This window comes from Megachile rotundata, chromosome 2 (assembly GCF_050947335.1).
Source record: "Megachile rotundata isolate GNS110a chromosome 2, iyMegRotu1, whole genome shotgun sequence".
In the NCBI taxonomy this organism is placed as follows: Eukaryota; Metazoa; Arthropoda; class Insecta; order Hymenoptera; family Megachilidae; genus Megachile; species Megachile rotundata.
This window is the reverse complement of record NC_134984.1, coordinates 15,838,487-15,862,228: the sequence shown is the minus strand read 5'-3', so window position 1 is coordinate 15,862,228 and position 23,742 is coordinate 15,838,487. Positions and strand designations below refer to the sequence as shown.

General features: G+C 32.7%; 4 protein-coding genes and 1 long non-coding RNA gene across 16 annotated transcripts in view; 3 read left to right on the top strand and 2 right to left on the bottom strand.

Moving 5' to 3' along the window:
* Positions 1-659: 659 nt before the first annotated feature.
* Mpi (mannose phosphate isomerase) lies at positions 660-3,186 on the bottom strand. 5 transcript variants are annotated; one of them, XM_076542062.1, is made up of 6 exons: positions 2,911-3,183; positions 2,293-2,623; positions 1,920-2,235; positions 1,677-1,844; positions 1,408-1,610; positions 660-1,344 (listed from the first exon to the last, which is right to left on the bottom strand). In XM_076542062.1, exons 2-6 carry the CDS (start codon positions 2,608-2,610, stop codon positions 1,138-1,140), a joined length of 1,212 nt encoding a protein of 403 aa, XP_076398177.1. In that variant the 5' UTR covers positions 2,611-2,623; positions 2,911-3,183; the 3' UTR covers positions 660-1,137. The 5 variants fall into 5 exon arrangements, with proteins under 5 accessions (XP_076398177.1, XP_012143587.1, XP_012143591.1 ...); XM_012288197.2 differs by having other exon boundaries at positions 1,408-1,844; positions 2,800-3,186; XM_012288201.2 differs by having other exon boundaries at positions 1,408-1,844; positions 2,896-3,186.
* Positions 3,187-3,719: 533 nt separating this feature from the next.
* On the top strand, positions 3,720-4,844 carry RpL30 (ribosomal protein L30). Of its 2 annotated transcripts, none has more exons than XM_003704550.3 (4): positions 3,720-3,840; positions 3,936-3,975; positions 4,247-4,392; positions 4,633-4,844. In XM_003704550.3, the coding sequence occupies exons 2-4, from the start codon at positions 3,955-3,957 to the stop codon at positions 4,808-4,810; spliced, it is 345 nt and encodes a 114-aa protein (XP_003704598.1). In that variant the 5' UTR covers positions 3,720-3,840; positions 3,936-3,954; the 3' UTR covers positions 4,811-4,844. The 2 variants fall into 2 exon arrangements, with proteins under 2 accessions (XP_003704598.1, XP_076398180.1); XM_076542065.1 differs by having other exon boundaries at positions 3,746-3,840; positions 3,936-3,972; positions 4,243-4,392.
* A 192-nt stretch (positions 4,845-5,036) lies between these two features.
* On the top strand, positions 5,037-6,809 carry LOC100881057 (O-glucosyltransferase rumi homolog). The gene is made up of 6 exons (XM_012288202.2): positions 5,037-5,250; positions 5,310-5,481; positions 5,544-5,745; positions 5,830-6,108; positions 6,174-6,406; positions 6,494-6,809. The coding sequence occupies exons 1-6, from the start codon at positions 5,124-5,126 to the stop codon at positions 6,696-6,698; spliced, it is 1,218 nt and encodes a 405-aa protein (XP_012143592.1). The 5' UTR covers positions 5,037-5,123; the 3' UTR covers positions 6,699-6,809.
* Positions 6,810-6,840: 31 nt separating this feature from the next.
* LOC100881168 (Matrix metalloproteinase 1) overlaps positions 6,841-23,742 on the bottom strand; it is a 37,918-nt gene continuing 21,016 nt past the window's right edge. Inside the window, exons 2-10 of one of the 6 annotated variants that reach the window (XM_012288212.2) lie at positions 22,322-22,445; positions 17,596-17,700; positions 14,512-14,663; positions 14,070-14,372; positions 13,799-13,964; positions 13,571-13,707; positions 13,119-13,439; positions 12,752-12,965; positions 6,841-9,036 (exon numbers count right to left, since the gene is read on the bottom strand). In XM_012288212.2, coding sequence (XP_012143602.2) covers positions 8,894-9,036; positions 12,752-12,965; positions 13,119-13,439; positions 13,571-13,707; positions 13,799-13,964; positions 14,070-14,372; positions 14,512-14,663; positions 17,596-17,700; positions 22,322-22,445 — 1,665 coding nt within the window. In that variant the 3' untranslated portion in view covers positions 6,841-8,893. Of the gene's footprint in view, positions 9,037-9,249; positions 9,453-12,751; positions 12,966-13,118; positions 13,440-13,570; positions 13,708-13,798; positions 13,965-14,069; positions 14,373-14,511; positions 14,664-17,595; positions 17,701-22,321; positions 22,446-23,742 lie in introns of those variants that run through there. The other 5 variants (XM_012288213.2, XM_012288216.2, XM_003704566.3 and 2 more) reach the window with 5 other exon arrangements.
* Positions 9,886-23,742, top strand: part of LOC143266622 (uncharacterized) — a 127,086-nt gene continuing 113,229 nt past the window's right edge. The window contains exons 1-5 of one of the 2 annotated variants that reach the window (XR_013041567.1): positions 9,886-10,576; positions 10,674-10,769; positions 10,840-11,024; positions 11,139-11,200; positions 12,709-12,996. This is a non-coding gene — a long non-coding RNA (uncharacterized LOC143266622). The remainder of the gene's footprint in view (positions 10,577-10,673; positions 10,770-10,839; positions 11,025-11,138; positions 11,201-12,708; positions 12,997-23,742) is intronic. The other variant, XR_013041566.1, reaches the window with a different exon arrangement.

Below are 23,742 nucleotides of genomic sequence, written 5' to 3'. Positions count from 1 at the left end.
ATTCCTTTTATTTTTTGATTATACAATCGATTATTTGTACCATACTGCAATGTAAAATATTTTACTATTTTCTAAAATTGTTACTACATAAAATGAAATTGTATCACTATAAAGTAAATGTTTATACTTTATATAAAGAAAAAATGCATTACATTATTAAGGTACAATAGTTGTTACAATAATTTTAGCTATTTCCAAAACTGTAAATAAAAGGCACTATGTGTCACACATACATTAAAATATTTAAAAAATTATTTTTATCGTTGTTGCTGTCTTATATTTAATAACAATAAATGAATATTTCTTCTGTTTCCATAAACAAAAACATTATGGAATGAATTTTAAATGCTATTTATATGGCTTACGTTTATGTATTTTATACTAAATGGCACCATAAATTGAAGAACCAAAATTTAATAAAATATTACTCGTAGTCTTTATGCACATATACCACAGTTAAAAGAAGTAATAGTTAACATAATTTGACTAGAGTTGATTGCACATTACATTCTGTTATTGCACTGGAATGATCAGTAAAATTATATCTTTTCTGTATCATCATAAATAATATGAGTAAAAAAATATATGTTTTAACACAAAAAGTGTTTAAGTACATTACTGTATAAATTGGTATACCTTTCTGAAATAAAAGATTAATCTAGAAAGAAAAAATTGATTTTCTTAACATAAACAAATACTATTTAACATCTACAACGTGACTGTAAGGTCAAAATGCATTATAATACGTATATGGCAGGAATTGCAAATGGTAAATGCTTCCAATATAACTCAAGCATGTCTGTAATTTTATACATTCATGCATTTGTATTGGAAACATTGTATACATACATCAACTCTACTTTCTAGTACCTGATATAAACTATGGAATGTTTCATTGTAGAAACAATGTTTCTATTCTATTAAAACGAATAATTTTAGAGTAATAATGAACAATTTTGTCAACCTCTAGATGAACTATAACTACTGTTCAATTTGAAATATCAACAGCTTTAGTTTTAGACTAAAAAGCATTTAAAAGTGCAATAATACTTTGTGCGTGCAATTTTACCGTTTATCACACTGTTTTCAAATATTCTAAAATTTCCTTTGGAATAACTTCAATATTCCAAAGTTACCTTAAACATTCACAAATGCTTGAAACATCAACATTGGATGACATCCACATAGAACTTTAATTCCGATTTTTTCATTCGCCGGAATAAAGATAACAGATCCACGATAAAGAATTTTCGACGATGAAATTTCTCCTTTTCCATTTATAATAATTAAAATGCTTGCTGTTTCTCTGGGAATTATATTATATGAAGATCTTCCAGGAGGTATCTAAAACATGTCATAATTGTTGTACTGCCAATGATTAAGCTATATAAAATTTAAAAAACCTACTGTAATCTTAGCAACAGCAAAATCGGATACCGGAGGACGAAATACTTCAGTACATTCGTCCTCGCGACAAGGTTGAAATTTTTTTGCAGAAGCTGGTTCACAATTATATGTTAACATTTCAATCAATGTTGGCACATCTTTTAATTTCGAGGTTAATCCTGCACGTACTACATTGTCAGAACATGCCATACATTCAACACAATCTATAAACATATTATAAGGTATAAGAATAATGTAGTATTTGAGAAGTATGTATCTTAAAAACCTACCGCCAGAAAGATATGCATGTGGTTCATTTGGTCCAAGATATATAGCCTCACCAGGCTGCATTGTTACAAAATTAAAAAAATAAATGCCAAAACATCCTACATCTGCAGGATAATCTAAGTGCAGTCTTTCTAATAAACTGGCATGTAAAGTCTGTCTTGATAATTCATCTAAAATATTGTTTAATTAAGATAGTGTATATACTATTATTAGCAAAATTATATTTAATTGTTAATCAAGTTTACCCAAATTAGATAATCTTTCAAGTAATTTTCTAAGTTGCAGTGCTATTAAGCAAGGATCACAGGTCATGAGACTATAGAAACATGTTTTCAAAGCTTTGCTAATACCAGTTTCATCTATTGTCATAAATTTAAGTACTTTATCTTCTCCTATCACAGCACGTAGTTCTGGGAGAATTTTTAAAAACTCTTTTATCTCTCTAATTGGACGGAAACCACAGAGAGCCTCAAATGGTGTTAATGCTATTGCCATCTCAGGTTTATGATTTGCATCTTTGTAAATAGTGGGATACTGCTGATGTAATTCTTTCGCCTTCTCCTGAAATATGGTATTTTAGATTGCATCATAGAAAGCATTTAGAATAAGTAAATATACCTTGTGTGGATGTGCTTGAATTGATAATGCTCTATTCACAGATAATACTTTAAAAAGGAATGGTAAATGTTCACCAAATATTTTTATGGAATCGCAGCCTAATACTTTGCTATTTTGCTTTATGTATTCCTCTAAAGACATGTTTAAATCTTTCATAATTGAAGGGCCATTGGGATGAGTGCCCATCCATAATTCGGCATATGGTTTCTTTTCATCTAATGTAAAATCTGCATTAGCAGATTTCATCAATGTCGCAACAGTACTATCAATACCATGTTTTCCCCAGTCATAAGTTTGTACTTTACATTTAAGTTCCATATTGTAAATATTTCTAAAACAGCATAAAAACATATTTGTTATGTTTTTAAGAAAATTATAATTATCTTTAAACACACATTGTTTTCTTGTTAATTTTAACATTTTCAGAAGTATTATTATTAATTTTTAAATGTTAAATTTCATTATATGTAAAATAAAAACATATGTATAAAATTTTTATAACATTACTTATGCAAATAACGAATGTGGGCGTTGTTAAAACGTGAACTCGTGATAAAACTTGAACAAACTATAGAACTAATAAAACAAAAGATGTATATGTACAAATAGAATTGTTACCAGCTGTCTTGATAACACCTTCAATATTTCGCTCACATCCGTTATCATATTTGCACAACAATAACTATCTTTACTGACTCGCTTTCCTTTTCATACGTTTCCTGCTGATAATATTGATTTTCTAAAACATTTTTCTATATGAACATATTCCATTCCTATATTTTTCCATTCATCTTATAAATAAAATAAATTCGACTGTTCATTATTTCCATTTTATTTTAAAATTACGAGATTCGATTACAATCGTAAAGACTGTAGTCATAAAACTATGTACATATATATATACGTATATATACATCATACACAAAAGAAAGTTTATAGAGGATTACGAAAAATTTTACAATTCAATTTGAATGGTAAAAAAATTATATACATTGAGTGAATACGTGTTCAAAGTAAATAATAAAAAATTTATCATGTAAATTGTAGTACACAGGAATGTAATTATAAAATTTTATTCTATTCCATGTGTATTATTATTATATTTACTGATACTAATGATTTTTAATTAAATTATTATACATCGTTTTATTTTTTATACATTGTGAATAATAATTGCTGAAAAAAATTGGCGGAACTCTGCATTTCTCGCAGATTTTTACATTGGAGCTGCGAAAACCACCATCCACTATTTGTGATACATATTAATTAATTTCTAACCGAGTTTCAAATCGAATCTAATATTATTTTTACCTAGTATAAAATGAACAAGTTTGCTTTTAAAAATAAACAGTTTGCTTTGGAAAATTGTGTAATTAATCGACATTAAAATTGATTCCTGTGAATCAGGCATAATGCCTGAATTTGTATTCGTGGCAATCTCGAAATCGAACACGTGCGAGATCGAGGTTCCTTTCCAACTTCGAGTGTAGAACCGAGTGAACTTCCTTTACATTTACCGTCTGCGGTGGCAGTAGTCCTGCTGGGAAGGTAATGCAATTAAATTCGAATATTTGTTAATAATTACTTATAAATATATAAAAAAACATTTACTAATCGTATTTAAATATTTGCTTTTTCTACAGATATAATTAAACAGTGAAAATGGTGGCCCAAAAAAAACAGGTAAATATCTTTCCAAAACCACATGTTCGGCTTAACATAGAACAATTTTGAAAATAATTTTCGCTTATTTTCGCGCATAAAATATTGTATAATAATGTATAAATAAATATATTAAGTTTATAGTTTTGTTTATAAATATATTTTTAATGAAACAGAATTTATTTATTTGATCTTTTCAAATTCTTAGTGATACTATTTTATTGAGGTTAAGATGCTATTGGTATAAATTTAAGAACATGTTTGCATACAATTTGTTTCTTTTTGTAAACAGAAAAAGTCCCAGGAGGGCATCAACACCAGGTTAGCTCTGGTTATGAAGTCAGGAAAATACGTCCTAGGCTACAAACAGACGCTGAAATCCCTCCGACAAGGAAAAGCAAAATTAGTCATCATTGCTAATAACACTCCTCCACTAAGGTGAGACTGAGATGTAGTACTCCTTCACTACCTATAAATCAATATGAAAATTATAAATCGATATTAAATAAAATGAAGCAAAGTATTATGTAGGATGAATTTTATAATTATCATATTGATTTGCATATTTATAGTAGGAGTTCTACGGAGTAGTCTCACGTCTCTGCTTGTAAGTGCAGAGACATTTCATGTTAGGAAATGATTTGAGATTTATAAATTTTTATTTTGTTCTGATAACAGGAAATCAGAGATAGAATACTATGCTATGCTGGCGAAGACTGGTGTACATCATTATGTTGGAAACAATATAGAATTGGGTACTGCTTGTGGAAAATATTTCCGTGTGTGTACTCTTTCTATTACAGATCCAGGAAATTCTGATATCATAAAATCTATGCCTATTGGTGAACAAGCATAAATATATATTTTTTATTTAATAAAATTTTAAAAAAAACATCGTGTTTATCATTTCTTCAATGTTCCCATTGTCTTCAAATTTCTAAATTACCTATTTCTCAAATATTCATATATGCAAATATCGAAATTTGTAAGTTTCTGAACTTCTCATTTCAGAAAAATTTTTTTTGCTGATACTGTAGAAGTAAAAATATTTTTTTATGACAGAAATTGTAGATGTCAGCAGTTTCAACTAAATATTTTTAAACGCTAGAATTCGTGGTTATGATACTCAAGATTTGTTCTGTCAGTATTTATTTACAATTAAATTAAATATGTCACTAATAAGTTACACGTATTTAGTCATTGTTTTCTATGTAGTTTATTGTGAAGAACAGTATTGTTCTGTTGACAATGCTGAAGATTGCACTAGTGAAAAAGAAACAAATGTCTATAAGAAAGGTATTTGTAAACATAGTATTTCAAAATTGTAATATTATTTATAATGGTTTTCCTTTTAGTACCTAACACACAATACAATAAATACTACAGTATGATTGAGGAAGCAGAGAGAAATTACCAACTTTGCAATAATACTAACAATAATTGTTTTAAACATATCATTCTACGTGATTTAAAACCTTTCAAAGAAAAAGGTATAAACAAAGATTTAATAGATGCTGCAAAAGCTAGGTATGTCCACCAACATTTAGTATCACGAGAACTTTTGTTAATTAAAGTATGATAATTTTTAGAGGAACGTTTTATCAAATAGTGAAAGGCAAGGTATATAGACAAAAAGATTGTATGTTTCCTTCGAGATGCTCTGGAATAGAGCATTTTCTTTTGAAACTAGCTCCTAAATTACCAGATATGGATTTAGTTATAAATGTAAGAGATTATCCTCAATCTAGCAAATATTTTGGGGGTCCATTACCTGTATTTTCATTCAGTAAGGTAAACAGAATATTAATTTTGAATTATTTTTACATTTACAAAAGACATTCTTTCTATTCTAACTATTGTGAAATATAATTGTAGACACCACAGTATTATGACATTACATATCCAGCATGGGCATTTTGGGAAGGTGGTCCTGCAATTTCTTTATATCCTCGTGGTCTTGGAAGATGGGATGAACATCGTATATCTTTAGATAAAGCCAGTAAAAGTTTACCGTGGGAGAAGAAAGAAAGTAAAGCATTTTTTAGGGGGTCTAGAACAAGTTCTGAACGTGATAATTTGATATTGTTAAGTCGTAAAAAACCTAATTTAATAGATGCTCAGTACACAAAAAACCAAGCATGGAAATCTGATGAGGTAATAGAGTGTTATTATGTTTATATGTGCATACATAGGAAGGATCATGTTATGTTTTATTGCAGGACACATTGTATGCACCTCCAGCTCCAGAAGTTTCTTTGGAAACTCATTGTAAATATAAATACTTATTCAATTATCGAGGTGTTGCAGCATCATTCAGGCACAAACATTTATTTTTGTGTAGATCTCTAGTGTTCCATGTTGGGGATGAATGGACTGAATTTTATTATGAAGCAATGATTCCTTGGATTCATTACATACCAGTTCCTAAAGATGCTAATCAAACAGTATTAGAGTGAGCTTTTATCTGCTTTGAACCGTTTATTATTGTAAACTTTTATAGAACACAGCTATTTTCATATGTATCTTCTTATGTATACAGAGAGTTGATACAGTTTGCAATGGATAATGATGAATCGTCCAAAAAAATTGCCGATTCTGGTCGGGATTTTATATGGGACAATTTGAAGATGTCTGATATCACGCAGTTCTGGAAGAAGCTCCTTGAGAGGTATTCCAAGCTCTTAATGTATAAAGTTACCTTAGACGAAACTTTAATTAAAATTGAAAAGAAGAAAAGATCTTAGTAATAATTAGTACAACGTTTATTTAATATAAATAATTTTATGCACTTTTTTTATTAAAATTTATATTTTTATAATGTAAAGTATTAAGCAATAAAAATAATTTGGTAGTGATCAGATGTTTACTTAATTTTTACAATAAATGTTAGTTGAAATAAACTGGGTTTTTTATTGATACTGTACAATGTCAGGGTATAGCAAAATGTGGCAAGTTTCAATATGAATCATTTTAGTACCCTGACAGAAAATATAACACAGATAAAGGCCTTGTACATTACACAGTACTTAATATGTATGTATATGTTATATTTGTATACTAAAAATTTTGAGCTATGTGTTTTAAATACAAAGTTTTTACATGTGTTACACTTTTTTTCAAAAAACGATTTATTTAACAAGTATTAAAAAATTGTACAAGGCTTTTTGTGCTTCATACTTAAATGCTAGGTAATTCTTAAGTACTTAATTGATTATTTATAATATAATTATGGAAACATTTTTCGAATGTAAAGAAACATATAGTAATGCCATTAGGATTTTGTAAACGTGAATGTACACTATAAATTGTAAATATTTTCATTGTCATATCTAAAAATGTGTGAAAAAGAGGTATATGCTAAAAAAACATCTGCAATGTATAGTATACATACACATTATAGTGCTATTATGTACACTGTTATTGTTTTTAACATCATTTTGGTTTTAAAGCACAATACAAACAATTATTATTTTCAAAATAACGAGAGCTGCTCTTTTTTTGTATACTACAGTAAATCTCACACTTTATAACATGGTCATTAAAAATTAATATGTACCTATTATCAACATTATTTACTATACTTTTTTATATGATAGAAAATGAAAAGAATTGGAAAGACTGAAGCAAAATTTGTTTTGAAAGACAGAGAACAATATTTTATGCTAAATATTTATAAGTAGAATAAGTCTAGTTACTGTTAATTAATGAACAAGAATAACAACAAATTAATACAAATTTATGCACGAGAGCTACACTTCATAATGTTTAGAGAACATTCTAAGGCACTTAGAAGGAAGATAAGTATTTTTCACTGAAATCATTACCATGAGTACTATAGATGTTTCCATACATTCAAGACTCAACACTCTATACACTATTAACATAAAACTCTAAGGTTCTTATGTACTTCCATAACTCTATGGATTTCCTTACATTATGAGAAATATTTATACTCTAGATGAGAAACAATGAAAATTCTATAATACTCATAATACTGCCAGTCAAGAAACCAATTGACTGTTCTTTGTTTTTATTTACTATTTGTCATGTCGCAACATATGTCAGTTCTTTTAAAATTTAAATTCCATGACGAATGTGCAAAGTAAGTGCCTTTAACATTACTATGTATATAAACCATGATGTACGAAAAAAGAATAAATAGGCAGTGTAAAAGGTTTGATGACACAACATTGCATGCGACTTAAAAAATATTATGTATAAACATATTTTACATGTTCTTGTTTATGTTACATATATACAGAATGTCCTGTAAGATGCATGGAATCTATAAACAGAAAATTGTCAAATAAAACACATCTTATAAAACATACTGCAAATACTTATGAACTATGAATGAAGCAACAGTTCTCGACTGTTTGCGCAACATTGCTTCAAATGGAATGATTATTGTATGACAAACAGGACAATAAATGAACAAACTAAATCTGCTTGCTCATTAATATTGAAGAAAAAAAATACAGCTCATAATTTGTGAGCATCAACTACTAGAGGTATGACCAAGTGCCTTTTGCTGACAATTACATGATTTCTACTATCAGGTGGTCAGTCTCCTTACCATCAGTCAGTTTATATTCCTATAAATCATTTTACAAAATTTAGATATAATAGACTCTCATTACATTGCCAATCATATTTCAAATTTGAGAAATTAAGAGTTGTGGAAATTTGTTATTCAGCAAGAATAATTTATTATGGTTATTGGAGTGAGAAAGTAGGGATAGTAGCCGAACATTGCCAGCGTGCCACCACTTGGTCATATCCGATTAGCACATTGCCAGTTTGGCACTGTTTTCCTTCTCCGTGTCCAACATACTTTAAATCACAATTTTCCCGTTTGAGAAGTCAATTCAAATATTTTTGATGGACTTCCTTTCGTCGATGATCCCATCGCTCGAGGATCGATCTCCAATAACGCTTTCTACGTAGTGGCAACGAGTTTAGCGATGATCATAGTTATCAAACTGAACGGAAGATGCCACCACATCGACGATTCGAAAACGCTTCCCGCCGCGGAGTCCGCATCCTGATTGGACGACGTGACTAGCTGCTCGTCCGTTTGGCCTGTCGAATTTTATTAAAGTCGTAGAGGGGGAAACTATGCTAAAAGAATCGTTGCTGATTGGATGGTTCACTGCACCGGTTACGCGCGTGAAACAACGGAAGTCGAATCGTAGGTAGGTTACGATCGCAGGTTGTTGTCGTTGTTTGGAACTTAATTATGTCTCTCGTTCGGCATATCCGGAACTGTGCTTCCTGTGAACCCTTTTATTTTCCCCTTGATAATTTCTTGTCCCATTTTGTTGCCTTCTAACCCGAGTTTACGACTCAACGATTCCTCGAACGAACAAGTTTTCATTCTCGTCCGTTCACTTTTTCCCGAACCCGCGCGATTCGGAGTGCAGATTGTTGTCCTCTGGAAAAGCGAGTTTTTTCCGGGTTAATAGAACTGCAACTCTTCGTGGACGCGTGTTATATTCCTGTGAACGTTCGTTTCGAAATTCGTCAGCGTCTTGCAACGTCACAATATGTCGTCGGAATGTCAACTTTAACAGTATTTGTCCGTAAGTACTGAGAAGGTTACTCGTTTAAGATTTAAGATTTCTGTGTTTTCTCCAATTTTGGTTCTATTTTAATAATCTACATTTTGGGAATATATAGTATCGACTGAGTGTGTGTTTAACACAAAAAAGAAATAGTGCTTTACTTAAAATCAAACGTACGAAATTATACGCAAAATAAAGAAACTATCAAATTATAGTATTCATATAATTACTGTAAAGCAAACTGATACGATTGTCCTCTTTTGTGCACAAAAATCTTTGATAATCTTCAGTAAAAAATATCAAAAATAAAAATAAATAAAATTATCGACGAATATCAAAGAATACAAAAAATATTTTAATATAGTAAATATTTAGCAGCTTCATAAACCAAGTACCCGAAAATAAACAGAGTGGGTGCAAAATAGAACTGAGGATACAACATGCCCTTTATACCAAAATTGTGTAACAAAATCATAAAGACTAAAAGTAAAATACTCGTGCAAGTAAACCTTGTGTGTAAGAAAGATAAATAAAGATACGTGCACGTGAAATGTGTATATGTGTATATGTGTTTGTATACGTGTATATGGGCACAAGAAAAAGAAATCTTAAATGAGAAACGAAAAGGGAGAAAAGAAAGAAATGGGATCATGGAGATCAAGGTCGGTTTTGTTTACTTTCTGGTTAAAGAGTGGGAAAAAGAGGGAGATTCTATCTTACGATAGATTAAGTTCCAAACAACGCAACCATCCTCCGTATAGTTTTACCATGCATCCGTTTATACTTTTTGCGCAGAGATACGTGCGTATACACGCGATTCGTGCTGTGATACATCCTTTGATTTTTATGCAAAAATTCGTGCAATATTATCGGTGAATGTACAATTATTAGAGATGTTTTTGAGATGTAACAATCTCTAACAATTATGTGATACAGTAGTCTCAATTAACACAGATTTGTCAGCGGGTGTCTTTCTGTTATCGGAAGAACAAAGTGGTTACGAATTTTGGCGGGAATGTGCTAAGTTCAATTCATCGGTGACTAATATCGAAAATCAGGTATGATCAAATAATTTATATTGAAAATATATTTTTTAAATTTATTACTATCATAATAATAATGTAAAGTAGTAAATTGGAAACTTGATATTTGAAGTTCCCATCAGCCATTACTTGAACGCCATGACAGCAGGACAAGAGTGGGGGAGAGATTTGGCGGTTAAAGCTCACGTTGACAAATCCGGTTTAATCAGTTGAGTAAAATACTATTTTGTTCAAAAAAGTTATTTGAAAGTAGTTCAAAACAGTATTTTTCTTTAAAGCAGTACTTGTCCACCAATCAAAGAGCGTTAATTACAACAAGGCGTGCAAAGACGTAATGAAAATAACGATGATCCGGAAGTGAGTACCAAAGACACGAAACACCCATGAGATCTATTGAAATTCGTTCGAATTGGAATGAGGACATACAGGGCAAGAATACAATCAGAGAAAAGAAAAGAAAAAGGTAAGAAAAAGTTTGCAGTAGGACACTATTTCGTAAATAAGCAACACAAAAGAACGTAAGAAAAAGAAATGACAAACAATTAAAGCTTAACATTGTAATATTTACTGTTTTCAGCAAACTGGGTCCAGCGACGGTGACAGACGATACTTTTAATATGGTATCCATTTTTATCAATGGTAGGTAACATGACAAATATAAGATATAATTTCTTTAGTTATTCTTACAGGATTACAAAACTTCATTTTTTGCTTGGCTAATAAATACTTTGGGCTTTGGATCGTATATGAATATAATTTTTGGAATGAATTTTTGGTTAAGAATTGGGGTGGTGGGAGGGGCCGGATTATGACAGGATATTTGCGCGTCTAATTTATCCTCAGGAGGACTTCTGAAACTTTAGTACACATTTTTAATTTAATTTTAAATTTATTAATTCAAATTAATAAAAATAAATTTATTTGATGATTTATTGAAGTTCATAGAAGTCGTCCTGTGATTAATAGAATTATTTTAAACGGGGATGATCGAAATGATAATTTTTGATATTGGCAGAAATTTATTTTGTATTATTTTTTTACGACGTTATTATGGTATTATTGATTATTGTTTATATATAAAATAATGTTACTGTTATTACACCATTGTTAATTAAATAATGTTAGTATTTCTGCCAATATAATACTATGATTTAATGAATATGATTAAAAACAAATGAGTAACGATATGTTAAAGCGACTTCATGTATTTATTAGCAAGTTAGCCTTATGTTCAATTAATTCATGTTCCTTAATGATTCGATTTTAATATTAGATCCCTTCACCACGAAATACGAAAATTAAGATGAATATTGCTTTTTTAAATTTCATATTCAACGAAGAAGTTTGTGCAATCAATTTATAATTTATTTAAAAATGATTGTGTTTTGTGTAGTATGTAATGAGTATGTGTATTGATTTATTATTAGTATTTGAATATTTTGTATTTCCAATTGTTTTAATCATTGTCTTATAACTTTATTTTAATTAACTATTTAAATATCACAGTAATATTTATTGTAATGCACTTAAAAATAATAGATAATATAAGACTAGCTGATTAAAACAAATTAGAAGAGATCTGCATGGCATGTTGTATCTATAGTGATATGTATCATGATAATTTGAATCTTTAAAATGTTGAATAATGATTATTGTAATCAAATGGGAAACATCGCTAGCTATAATATATCTTAAAATCGTTTCTGAACTTTTGTGTATTGTTGAGTGATATTTTATGATAATAATAGTCTATTTATTTAAGGTCCCTAGGCAATAATATTCAAATAAATTATAAAGCAATTGTAATTATTTTACTGCATGCACAAATTTCTTCGATAGCTGAAAGCCCTAGGTATGTAATAGCCAAGTTTTCGAGACACCAGATACTGTATCCTCGCCATTTCTGTATTTATGCAGTTTACTTATTACCACTTGAAATCCGTGTACAGAGGTGGAATAAGTTCAAAATTTCAGATATCCACTGCTAAGTGGTCACAGTAATTTTGCATATCAAAAAACATATTTACAATTTTGTTTCTAGAATTTTAGTCCTTCTAAATTCAACAGACTAATTATAATAATTAATCAACATTTATATATATTTTTGTACTCTGACCACAAACAAGTGAACAAAATGAAATTTCTAGGGCAAGGTAAGAATCTGGTTTGACTCGAATGAAGCTGTAGTACCTGCATCTAAAATGATGTCTCCGACGTCACCATTTCTATCACCCTCGTCATCAAAGTCGCTACCGACGGACTCCAGGATGCCAGCGTACGCTAATGAATCTTCAGGATTCTCATGCAGCCATTGGAAATTACCTAATGTTCCTTTGCTTGCCGATCTACACCCGAACCACCAGTAGGCCGTCGCCCTCGGGAACGCTGGGTCAGCATCGTCCACCTAAACACCGACCACAGTTGTTCAACTAAAGGTACGTTACTTTAATTCATTTAAACTATTTTAATCAATTATACTACATACTGCAAACGTGTAATCATACATGTCGCAATATAACACCTATGTATGGAATAAAAAATCCTAGAAAGCACTTACGGCGAACATCCTATCGTTGAATCTATAATAAGCATCTCCCTTGAAGAAATAAGTGTAACCACGATAAACAATCGAGGCGTCAAGATTATCAGGAACGCCTTCCCAATTCGAGATCAGTTTAGGATAAGTGTTCTTCACTGGTGGTTTCTGTGTGGGATCGAACCTCCAGAATTTAGTTCCCTTGTAGAAATAGATTTTACCGTTCCCAGTCCAAACGGTCACGGTATCGATGTTGTCTGGAATCCCCGTGAAACCTTCACTGATTTCCTTTGGGTAATCACCGTCCATTCTTTTACCCACATATCTCCAATATTTCGAGCCCTGTAACGACGTAATTGTTTACCATTTTTATGATATTGATCCAGAACGTAACAATGAATAGCTGTGTCAACAGAGGAGACATAGGTACAAAGAACATTAGATGGACCTTGTGAATTCTTTTGTCTTCTTACCTTGAAGAAGTATGTCTTTCCATTCTTGTACGTGAACGCAGCATCTATGTTCCCTGGCAATCCTTTCCATGAGTGAGAAATCAGTTTAGGATAACCCGCTGCTACGCCATCCGCGGTTAATCTCCAGTAACGTTCACCTGAAATTGAATTCGTATTTAGCATTTATCAGTTCTGGAGAGTTTATGAATTTATAATTATGGGATCATAAGTAATAGTAGGTGTACATACCTTTGAACACATACATATGTCCCTCAGCAGAATTGAACATCGTGTCGACCTTTGGATCTGTACAAAGTTCCGAGTCTTCTTCGCTAGGCGGTGCTACAGTGGTAGTTCCGAATCTTGGTCCAGTCGGAACACCACTGGTACTCACCGATTTCTTTCCATACAGAGCCTAACAATAAAATCATCGAAATCATCTACTTCATCCTAGCATGAGTTTGTTAAAAATATTTTTATTTTAGGATAACTAAGCGTTGTAACCAGATGTTTCACTTACCTGTATACCCTGAATATCGTCGTCGTCCAATCGGAAGTAGGGTTCGTAGCCACGGTAGAAGGGTGCCATCAGGGCAGACTTTATATCGCTATGACTCAAACCAAGGGAATGGCCAAACTCGTGAGCGGCTACTTGAAAGAGATTCGTTCCACGGAAACTGTCGATGGTCCATTGTTCGGCATCGTCGAAATGAGCATCACCGCCATAAACAGGGAAATAAGCATGTGCCAAAGTGCCACCAGGTCCGTCGAAGGGATCTCCGTCACCGTGTTCGCCTTTTTCGAATCTAATCTCGATGTGGACCTACGAAAAGTGATTCCATATTTACTTATCCGTCGTCTTTCATAAATTCCTGCTATTGTACTTCGACAATTTCTCACACCCCAAAAATTTTGTAAATAGTCGTAAATTTGTTTTGAGCTGCGTTGGCAATTTATCTTACCTGACCGGATTTCTTTTGAATGAAGACGAGATCCGTGTAATCCGACCATACTTTGAAAGCTTTGCTCAGTTCGGCGTCGACTTTGTGTTGCGGCAAATTTCGAGGATATTTACTGATCTTGTACGTCAGTTTCTTAACGCGCCATCTCGAACCTGCGCAAAAAATGACAACGCGTTAAATCAAAAATATTTGCGTCCGAGCGAAATTCGAAGCTTGTTTTCGACCGTTGATCATTCAGTAGATCATTCATTCAGTAGACTCAAGACATTCGACCTTCGATGATCGTCAGTATGGTGTTTTCATAATTTATCATTTTTAACAGAGAAACGTTTTATAACGTTTATGCGTTTATATAACGGTATACACCGTAATTACTGACAGACGTATATTTGCTTCCTTGTGCAACGATTTATTTTTAATCGTTTAGGCTCCGATAGATACGGTTGTTTGTTGAGTATATTTGGTGTTGTATTTTGTATTTGAAACAATGATTTTAATCGTAAATGAGAGCTGTTTGACGATATTTAGTTGTTCGATATATCACAAAGAACAAATTGTTCAAGATTGCCTCGTCATCTTATTACAAATCTATTATCTCCAGCAAACGACAGATCCAGTTGCAAGGTTCTACTGACCAAGGTCGACCATCATTCGTGTCTCTATTATTAATTCTTTCGTTATAGCGATTTGTAACCAAAATGCATTTGTATGCTATGCACATGTAAGACTGCAATAACAAATTTTACAGGCAAATATTAAAGTACACTAACTCGTTCATATAATTTAAGAATTATATTAAATACTTTGCAGTATGTTTGTTTATTCAATCGTATCGCGAATAAATCACGTGATTATGAAACGCCATGTTTTTAACGAATATTATTTTCTACCCGCGACTAACAGGAATGAACGAAATAAGAAATGCACTTTCTATTACGCTAATATTGTAATGTTCTTCCACGTAATTGGTTAATTCTGTCATTATTCAACCGGAAGAGTCATTTATTCTTCACGAGGGTAATAAGAAGCGTGCGAAGAATGAATTTATTTTATACTGGAAATGTACAGTAGACTCTCGTTATATGGCTGCGAATGGTAGTAATGAAAAATTTTTGAAGTTGATGTGTTGGATTGGTTAGGTTTCAAGGTTTCTTTGTAATTGCAATGGGTTTACAGATTTTCGTATATCGCATGGCGATGTAACTTGTAATAATGCCGCTTGGTGATGTAATGCATGGGAATTGTAATACGTGGCGATATAGCGCGTGGGAAATAAAACGCGTGAAAATTTGAGAAAATGGTGATATAACGCGTGGGAATTACAATGCGTGAAGAATTCAAAAAATGGCGATATAATGCGAGGGAGTTGCAACGCGTAAAAATTTGAGAAAGTGGCGATATAATGCGTGGGAATTTCAACGCGCGAAAAATTGAGAAAATAGCGATATAACGCGTGGGAATTGCAACGTGTGAAAAATGTAGGAAATGGTGATATAACGCGTGGGAATTGCAACGCGTGAAAAATTGAGAAAATGGCGATATAACGCGTGGGAATTGCAACGCGTGAAAAATGGAGAAAATGGTGATATAATGCGTGAGAATTGCAACGCGTGAAAAATTGGGAAAATGGCGATATAACGCGTGGGAATTGCAACGCGTGAAAAATTAAGAAAATGGCGATATAACGCGAGGGAAATACAACCTGTGGCGATATAACGCGAGGCTCTACAATACGTAACAGAATAATGCATAAATTTCTATTTCCCACAATTTTCGAGAGTGTACTACCAACAGGTAGGAAAATCCCTCTAATGGCTATATAACGAGAGACTACTGTATTTCACTTTCCTGCCACTGTATTAATTTAATAAGTATTAGTAACACAATAAGCACAATAATACATATAAATAAAAATAGACTCAGTGGGTCACTTTTGACCCCGGTATTACGCGATGGAATTTCATAGGATGTATGGTTCGACGATCTCGTTCCGAGTTCACTGAATCGAGAAACGTTTTCGCGAGGTTCAAAGTCACGGCTAGGATCCATAGATCGAACCTCGATGATTCCTTGGTGATTTCAACAAAAATACCCGTATTTTCTATGCGTCACTTATTGGTGAATCAAGAGCCGATGATTTTTTTATTTCCGGGAAGAACAGCTCTGTAAAAAGTGAATCGCCTTATAGGCTGTGATTAATTAGCGGGGATCGCTGTTATGGGAAAGTTCGCGTGATTTCTGTGATCATTGTTAATTAATGGGGTCAAAGAACAATTCGTATGACTTTTGACGAATAAGCCTGGAAGGAAATTTTCTAGAATTTTCCATGAAAATTATCGAGAATGAAGACAAGAGGTTAAGTAAAGTAGTTTAAGAATTAAGTAAAGGTAGTTGACTGAGATTTCTGGAGATGTGGAACAAGTTCGATGAGTTTAAAAATGCATCGAGACCATCGAACGAACGGTTGCGATACAAATGTGCATGACCTGTTTAGGGTGAGTGACTCTACATTGACGGTAATGAGGCAGGAAGTCAAAAGTAACACCACTGTACTAAACAATCCTTCTACCGTGAAATATTCTATTGTTCGAGTCATTTTTTAAAAGTATATAAATACATTTTTATCCATTTTCTGTTATAATTGAGTAGTAAACAAGTTCTTCCTGGATTTTGAAATCTATAAAATTGTTGGATTTAATCATTGAAACACTGATGGATATGAGTGTTCAACTGAATTGAAATATCTATTTCATATTGGTAAACGTAGTACTTGTAATTCAGTACCAAAAATATGAATGGAAATGTAATATTTTTTCTATGTTTGAATCAGGATGAATTTTAGATCTTACACTTCGATATGTTTTATGGTCATAGTTTGATGTTCGAAATTCAACTTTCAGGCATCGATTAGATAATCGAATTGATTGAATGTTATGTCATGCGTTAAATCGTTCTATTGTTTTGATTAAGTTCCAACAAAATCATCATCATGGAATTTTACGGAATTTGTGTTAAACTATTATGAATTTTTATAAGAAAACTAGAGAAAGACATCTTAGAGTATTATTCTTTTATTCTATTTACCTTGAAGAGCGTATCGCTTTGATCTTCCAAATCCAGGTCCAACTTTGTCCTTAACACCGCACCTGGGTAACTCCATAAGTTTAGATGTCTCTTCGTCGAAGTCTCCTGCAAAGACAATTGGTTTTTCAGAAAATAATATTGTAAAATAGGGAAAGAATGGAACAGTAAAATAGCAAAATATTTAAACAGTGAAATAATAAAATAGTAAATGGCAAAGTGAAATAGTGACTCAATAAGTAAAAGTAATAAAATACAGGCAAAGTAAGATTACATCGAATCATTGATAAAACCGTGTCACACATCTAATACATCATTCCCGTATCAAATGTAGGTTGAAATCGCGATTCTCTATCGATCCCTCGACCATGTATGCACGTTCCGTTTTCTATTCGCGATCATGCCTCGTGTGTTTCCTTGTATCTTGGTTGCATATGCATCGATGCAACGTATATGCACAATATGCAAAAACCTTAAGCTCCCCACACACCAAATCATTACCTATTTCTTACTAAAACCATTTTTACATTTTATATAAACAATTAAATCAGATTCCTTCTCGATTCTGTATAACACAGATTTTGTTCCGTTCGTACAGTTTTTCGATTCGAAAACAGGTGTGCGATTCTCTTTAATCGTCGTGTCACGTGCAAACGAGTCTGCTATGTTGCGACGATGGTCACGCGACTGGAAATTGCACGGTTTATTAATACTCCGAGTGGAAATTACGGTGTATTAACGGAACGATTGTCGGGATCGATTTGAATATGCTTAAGAATGATCGACTAGTGTCGGATGCGAGTAACGAGAATGGAGGTCAGGGTATCGGAGGAAATGTTCTGTATCGTGAATCATTGCTCTGCTTTTGGAAATTAATATTTATATGCAAACACTTTGTACATATGCACTGTAAGAGGACAGATATATGAACAATCTATTTGTAATTTAAAATTATGAATGTATATTTATAAACCTTGATTACAAATATAAAAACTTGTACCATATTTTTATAAATCTTCAGTACAAATAAAGAGTATTCAAATTTAATTTATAACGAGAAAAGTAGCTATGCTAAAATTATTTTAAGAATGAAAGACTAAAATGTTCCACTACTAATATTAGAAAAAATAATAAAACAGTAAAAACTATAAAATATTTAAAAAATTCTATTAACATAATCATGAAAATGAAATGTAAATGTGTTACGTGTCTTGCACGAAGAGTATAAAAGAGCATCATGCAAAAATATCAATACGATGTTCCATTTAATTATGGAAAACGATGATCATTTGTATCGATAACAATGATTATGATAATGAGAGATTAGAACACAACTGTTTAACATGATACACGATGTATCAACCGATCACAATGCAGTCATCATTATCATACGAAACACGTAGGTAAAACCTTGTCGTTACAACAGCGATGCTTTCCTTTTGCCATTATCGGTTTTATCGTTTTTCTAGCCGCATAATTTATTCGGTAATGTATCATTTTTATGTACTCAAGTCCTGCCCGTTTCGAAACAGGAATTCCTTTGTTCTTATCGTTGGACTTCATTTTTAAAACAGTCCTCGTTCTTATCGATTACAGTTGTAAAACAATCATCTGAATAGAGTGAAGCAATAATACAGCCAGCGAAATCCTGTCTTCGTGAAACCCGACTTTTTTACCTGCATTTTGTAATGATCGAATTTTTGCGTCACAGCTCGTTCTGGTTGGAGAATCCATTCTCTGCTTATAAAAACAGACTCTTTGTCAATCCGTCGGATTTCGTACACATCTTTCCTATTTTAAATATTCGAATAAAGAGAGAAATTCTTGTTGTACTGTTTCGAATCACTGATTCAAATTGGTTTAAATCTCGTAAGTTTTGATTTATGTCGTAAATATAATTGAAGCGACAAGGCTAGAGTCATCATCATGTGAGTCATTTTTTAGCGCCACGAACTTCACACATTTCACCGAAGTCTGAGTCATTCGTTCGAAGTATCATCGAGAATCCGAGAGGATCTGTCGTTATTTTCCGGCGTACATTTCCGGTTTCCATTGTGAAAGTCATTATCTTATTTTCTTTCACATCTGAATGCTTTCAAAATACGTTTATATACCTTTTAGCATGTAATTTCCTTTTCATTTGGGTTTTTAATAAATTGTCTTCAAATTTCAACGAGTAGTTCCACAATGAAATTCTTGGTAAAATATATTTACCTAGTAACAATCTGTGAGAGGTTCGATTTTTTCAGGTTTATGAATTCTGTTGATTTGAACATTTTTTATGAGAGTTTATAGTATTGGAAATTTTTAAATTTTTGAGTTTGAAAATTCATAAATTCCCAAGTTTGAAATTTATAAATTTTCAAGCTTGAAATCTCTAAATTTTTAAGTTTAAAAGGTTCTTTTCTCAACATAAGAATCTGTGATATTAAAAATTTCGAAGTTTAACAATTTATAGGTCCAAAAATTTCACACCAAGTTACCCAATTTCTTAGCATACTCCTCCGCCACCTAAACCCACTAGTCAGAGCAAACAGAGTAAACCCCATATCTACAATTTCCCATACAGTCATTCACAGCTACCTAACTATTGCTACTAAATTAAACCAAAGTAGTTAAAATATCAGATAACATATTACACTTATCCTTGCTTCCCCAGATTCCAAATTAAAATTACACCCAAAATTCAATCACAATGAAAATACCAGACCGACACATATGAACTTGATACACATGATACATATGCGTCACGAGTGACATTATAGATGAAAGTATTAATCACTCAGAAAATCGCTCGCCGTCATCGATAACGTTATCACTAATTACCTCAGCACCTTCGCCACGAGATCCAAACCGGAAACAATAATTCGCTTCTTTGTTCGTCCGTGTCCGGCTTGTTTGCCGAGTTTACGGTGTGTCAAGGCTTCGAGCCTTGGCAATGCTTCTCGAAACGCTTGTTTTAATAGCTGTTGCTCGCTAAACGATTCTCGGCTACTCGGGACAATCTCTCAGACGGTGTTTGACATTCGTTCGTCGATTTTCCTCGCGTTTTACTTGCTCCTTTTTCGTTACGTCGATTTCTTTCTTGAAAATCACGCGTGTTTTCTGACCGTCGGCGTCCGGTCTTTCAAGGTCTAGGAACGTTAAAAATTAGCTCTTTATTCGGAGCCGGTCGGGCGAGTATATTGGAAAAGTGTATGTTCACGTGCACTCCTTTTTTTTGCGTCGTAAATTCGAACGCTTCGAAGATATTGCATTGGTTGTTTTTTTATTGGGGTTGTTTTGGCTGGGTATGATAATTGGCGTTCGGGTTTCTTTACCTTTGACGAAGGTGACTGGGTCAGACTGACCTAGACGTGGTAGCCATTGATTTATGGCTAATGTGGGATCTAGGAACTTTTAAATTTTGCTGTTTTGATGTTTTGAAACACTTTTAGTATCTTTTGGTCTTTTTAATATTTTGTGTCTTTGAGTTTTGATCAAGTCTAAAATTACTGACTCTACAAGTACTAGAATTTTAATGACAGTCTCAGGTCAAAGTCTTGAAGTTCCAACATTTCAAGGTGCCAAAGTCTCAAAATCCAAAAGTTCCTTTCCCTCTCATTTCATAGACCATGTTCTACAATATCTAAGCATAAACCTTGAAACAAAACGCATAAACGAATTTTGAATTTAACTCACATCGCCATTACTCTAATCATGGACTAATTGCTGACGTGTCTCTTTAAGAAACCGACTTCCAGCGCTATTTGCTCAGTTCTTGAACTTAATACGCTCTTAACATCCTCGAACGAGTCAGTTTAAGCGCGATTATAAAACGCTCCGACACATTACCGACAATTAGATCATAGATACCTCTCCGTCCCATATTTTCTCTGCGCTTATCTTTCTGTTCGATCAGATAGCGACACCTATTTTGTTCATTCAACTCGCTCGCTAATAATTATTCTCTCGTATGACGTTCTTTTGACGTATGGGAAACGACTTTTGGAATCGGACTCTGATACAACCTGGTATTATTTGTCACTGCGTATTGCAACTATGTAATTAGTTGCGTTGGATGTGACAAATTTTATGTTGTCCACGGTTTACATGGCTGACTGTGAGTCACGGCCGGCATGAATGAATGCATCCATCGGTATGATTCACACACAGGCACCCACGAGAATCGTTTAACTCAATTACGCTTGAATATGATAACGGGGATGGTAAATAAAAATTAATTGATAATAAAGAGATCGAGTTCTAAGCCGGTTAATTTCCGGTTGCACTTTTTGCTGGTCGGTGACATTTTTTTGTTAGTGGTTTACTGGGAGTATTGTGGGACACTTCAAATATTAAGTTGGATTCAACTGCATCTCAATCATTGTTTTATTGGATTTGTATACTTTTGGATTATAATTTGTCTACATTAGAATATCACTGGTTTCTGGTGCCAAGTGTTCGTAGATGTCCCTAGATTTAAATATCTTTAGAATGTATTTTGATCTTATATTCTTGAGATCTAAATACCCCAATCCGAATGTACTTTGATTACTCCCATATTACCCACAGTTCTCCCACATTTCTATTTCCCTAGATATACCCCTTGACCTTAATATCCCTAGATTCGAGTTCTTCAAAATATTAATGTCCCCAGATCTTAGTACTCTTATAGTCAGAAAATGTTAATACATGCAAATGTTTCGTGTAGAGTTTTTGATAAACAGTTTTAGAATGCAACTCTTACCTGTTATGTTTAATCCAGCGAATGCTTGAAATTCTTTAATGGCTTTTGACAGCGTTTCTTGAGATATAATTCCACCGCTCGTTGGATTTATTGGTTGCAGGTAGCCAAATCGGGACAGGTAGTTCTGTAACAGAATGTATTCAAAATAAACAACTGTAACAACATGTAAATCATTATAAAATGTTCTGCATATTCTAGAGAGAAAAGTACTTGAAGAAATATTTACGACTCTTCCATCCATCATTTATTCTACTTTGTTTATTTATTCGTTTCAAGGAAACAAACTATACCGAGGTTTTATCAAAAAAATTCATTCCACGGTTTTGATAAGATTAGTATTCAGATTAGTTCAGAAATAGAAAAATGTATTCGGAAATAAAATACTGAGAAGATGCAGAGATTCCAGGGATTCAGATTTATCCTTGATCGAGACAAACTCGTTTCTAATTAATTTTATGCGAACGAAAGGGAGACCGTACCGCTAGATTTCGCACGTTGTCGAACTATAAATGTGACAGATGACGATGCCCGAGGGGATTGACCCGGCTAGCGACTGTGCGGCGTGATACTGTTATTTAACCGCTTCGTGTAAAGGCAATTAATATTCTGGCGAATAAAAAACGCGGCTACGTGCTTCCGTCTTCCTTGTCTATCCTCCCGTGCTGAATCACTGGAAATTTTTTATCCGATCGCACGAATTTGAGGAGCTCTTTTCCTTGTTTCTTGGATAAACCACTTTCTTGATGATATTAATAAAGAACCATTTAAGTAAACAGTTAATTTTGTTAGTAACAGTTAATTCCTCTAAATTTATTGTAAATAAAATTCTTGCGAGAAAAAAATTCACTTCTCTTATTAAAATTTACAAATTAATTTTTTTGCAACAGAAACTTACTTCGTATCATCTGATCTTAATTTTTGAGCATTTTATGAAGAATGAAACTTTTCATTTATTTCTCACATGAATAATTGTTTTCACGTGAATAAGTTGATAATTGTTTGAAGATCTGATCTGTTATGAAATAATTAAGTGCATTTAATTTGCTTAAGTTTAAGTTTGTTCAAAAAGTTTGTTGAAGAGAAATGACTCACTCTGGACGAACTTTTTGTTGCACAACGATTATCCCTAATGGACAAAAAATGCATCGACACCGGAAGTCGATAAATAACCGAGTTAACAGACACATTCTTTCAAGTGTGATGAGGCATCGATTATCGATAACGTTGTTATCCTAACAGCATTATCACCGATAACAAATATAATTTACTTATTAAAAATAATTATTGTTATCAAAACTGTATAGACATTTGGTGACGAACAAAATTGTACAATTATTTCATTACGCAAAACAGTGCCGGTGTTATTAGAGTTTCAGTATGTCCGACTACTCGCTAATTTCAATGAATTAAATTACAAGTGT

Excerpts from the sequence above, each read along its gene's own strand:
- Mpi (XM_012288197.2), bottom strand. The coding sequence starts at position 2,610 with ATGGAACTTAAATGTAAAGTACAAACTTATGACTGGGGAAAACATGGT. Across the intron at positions 1,845-1,919 it reads TGAAAGATTATCTAATTTGG|ATGAATTATCAAGACAGACT; the intron begins GTAAACTTGATT and ends ACAATATTTTAG. Across the intron at positions 1,345-1,407 it reads TTGCTGTTGCTAAGATTACA|ATACCTCCTGGAAGATCTTC; the intron begins GTAGGTTTTTTA and ends GACATGTTTTAG.
- RpL30 (XM_003704550.3), top strand. The coding sequence starts at position 3,955 with ATGGTGGCCCAAAAAAAACAG. Across the intron at positions 3,976-4,246 it reads TGGTGGCCCAAAAAAAACAG|AAAAAGTCCCAGGAGGGCAT; the intron begins GTAAATATCTTT and ends TTTTGTAAACAG. Across the intron at positions 4,393-4,632 it reads AATAACACTCCTCCACTAAG|GAAATCAGAGATAGAATACT; the intron begins GTGAGACTGAGA and ends TTCTGATAACAG.
- LOC100881057 (XM_012288202.2), top strand. The coding sequence starts at position 5,124 with ATGTCACTAATAAGTTACACGTATTTAGTCATTGTTTTCTATGTAGTT. Across the intron at positions 6,109-6,173 it reads AAGCATGGAAATCTGATGAG|GACACATTGTATGCACCTCC; the intron begins GTAATAGAGTGT and ends GTTTTATTGCAG. Across the intron at positions 6,407-6,493 it reads GCTAATCAAACAGTATTAGA|AGAGTTGATACAGTTTGCAA; the intron begins GTGAGCTTTTAT and ends TTATGTATACAG.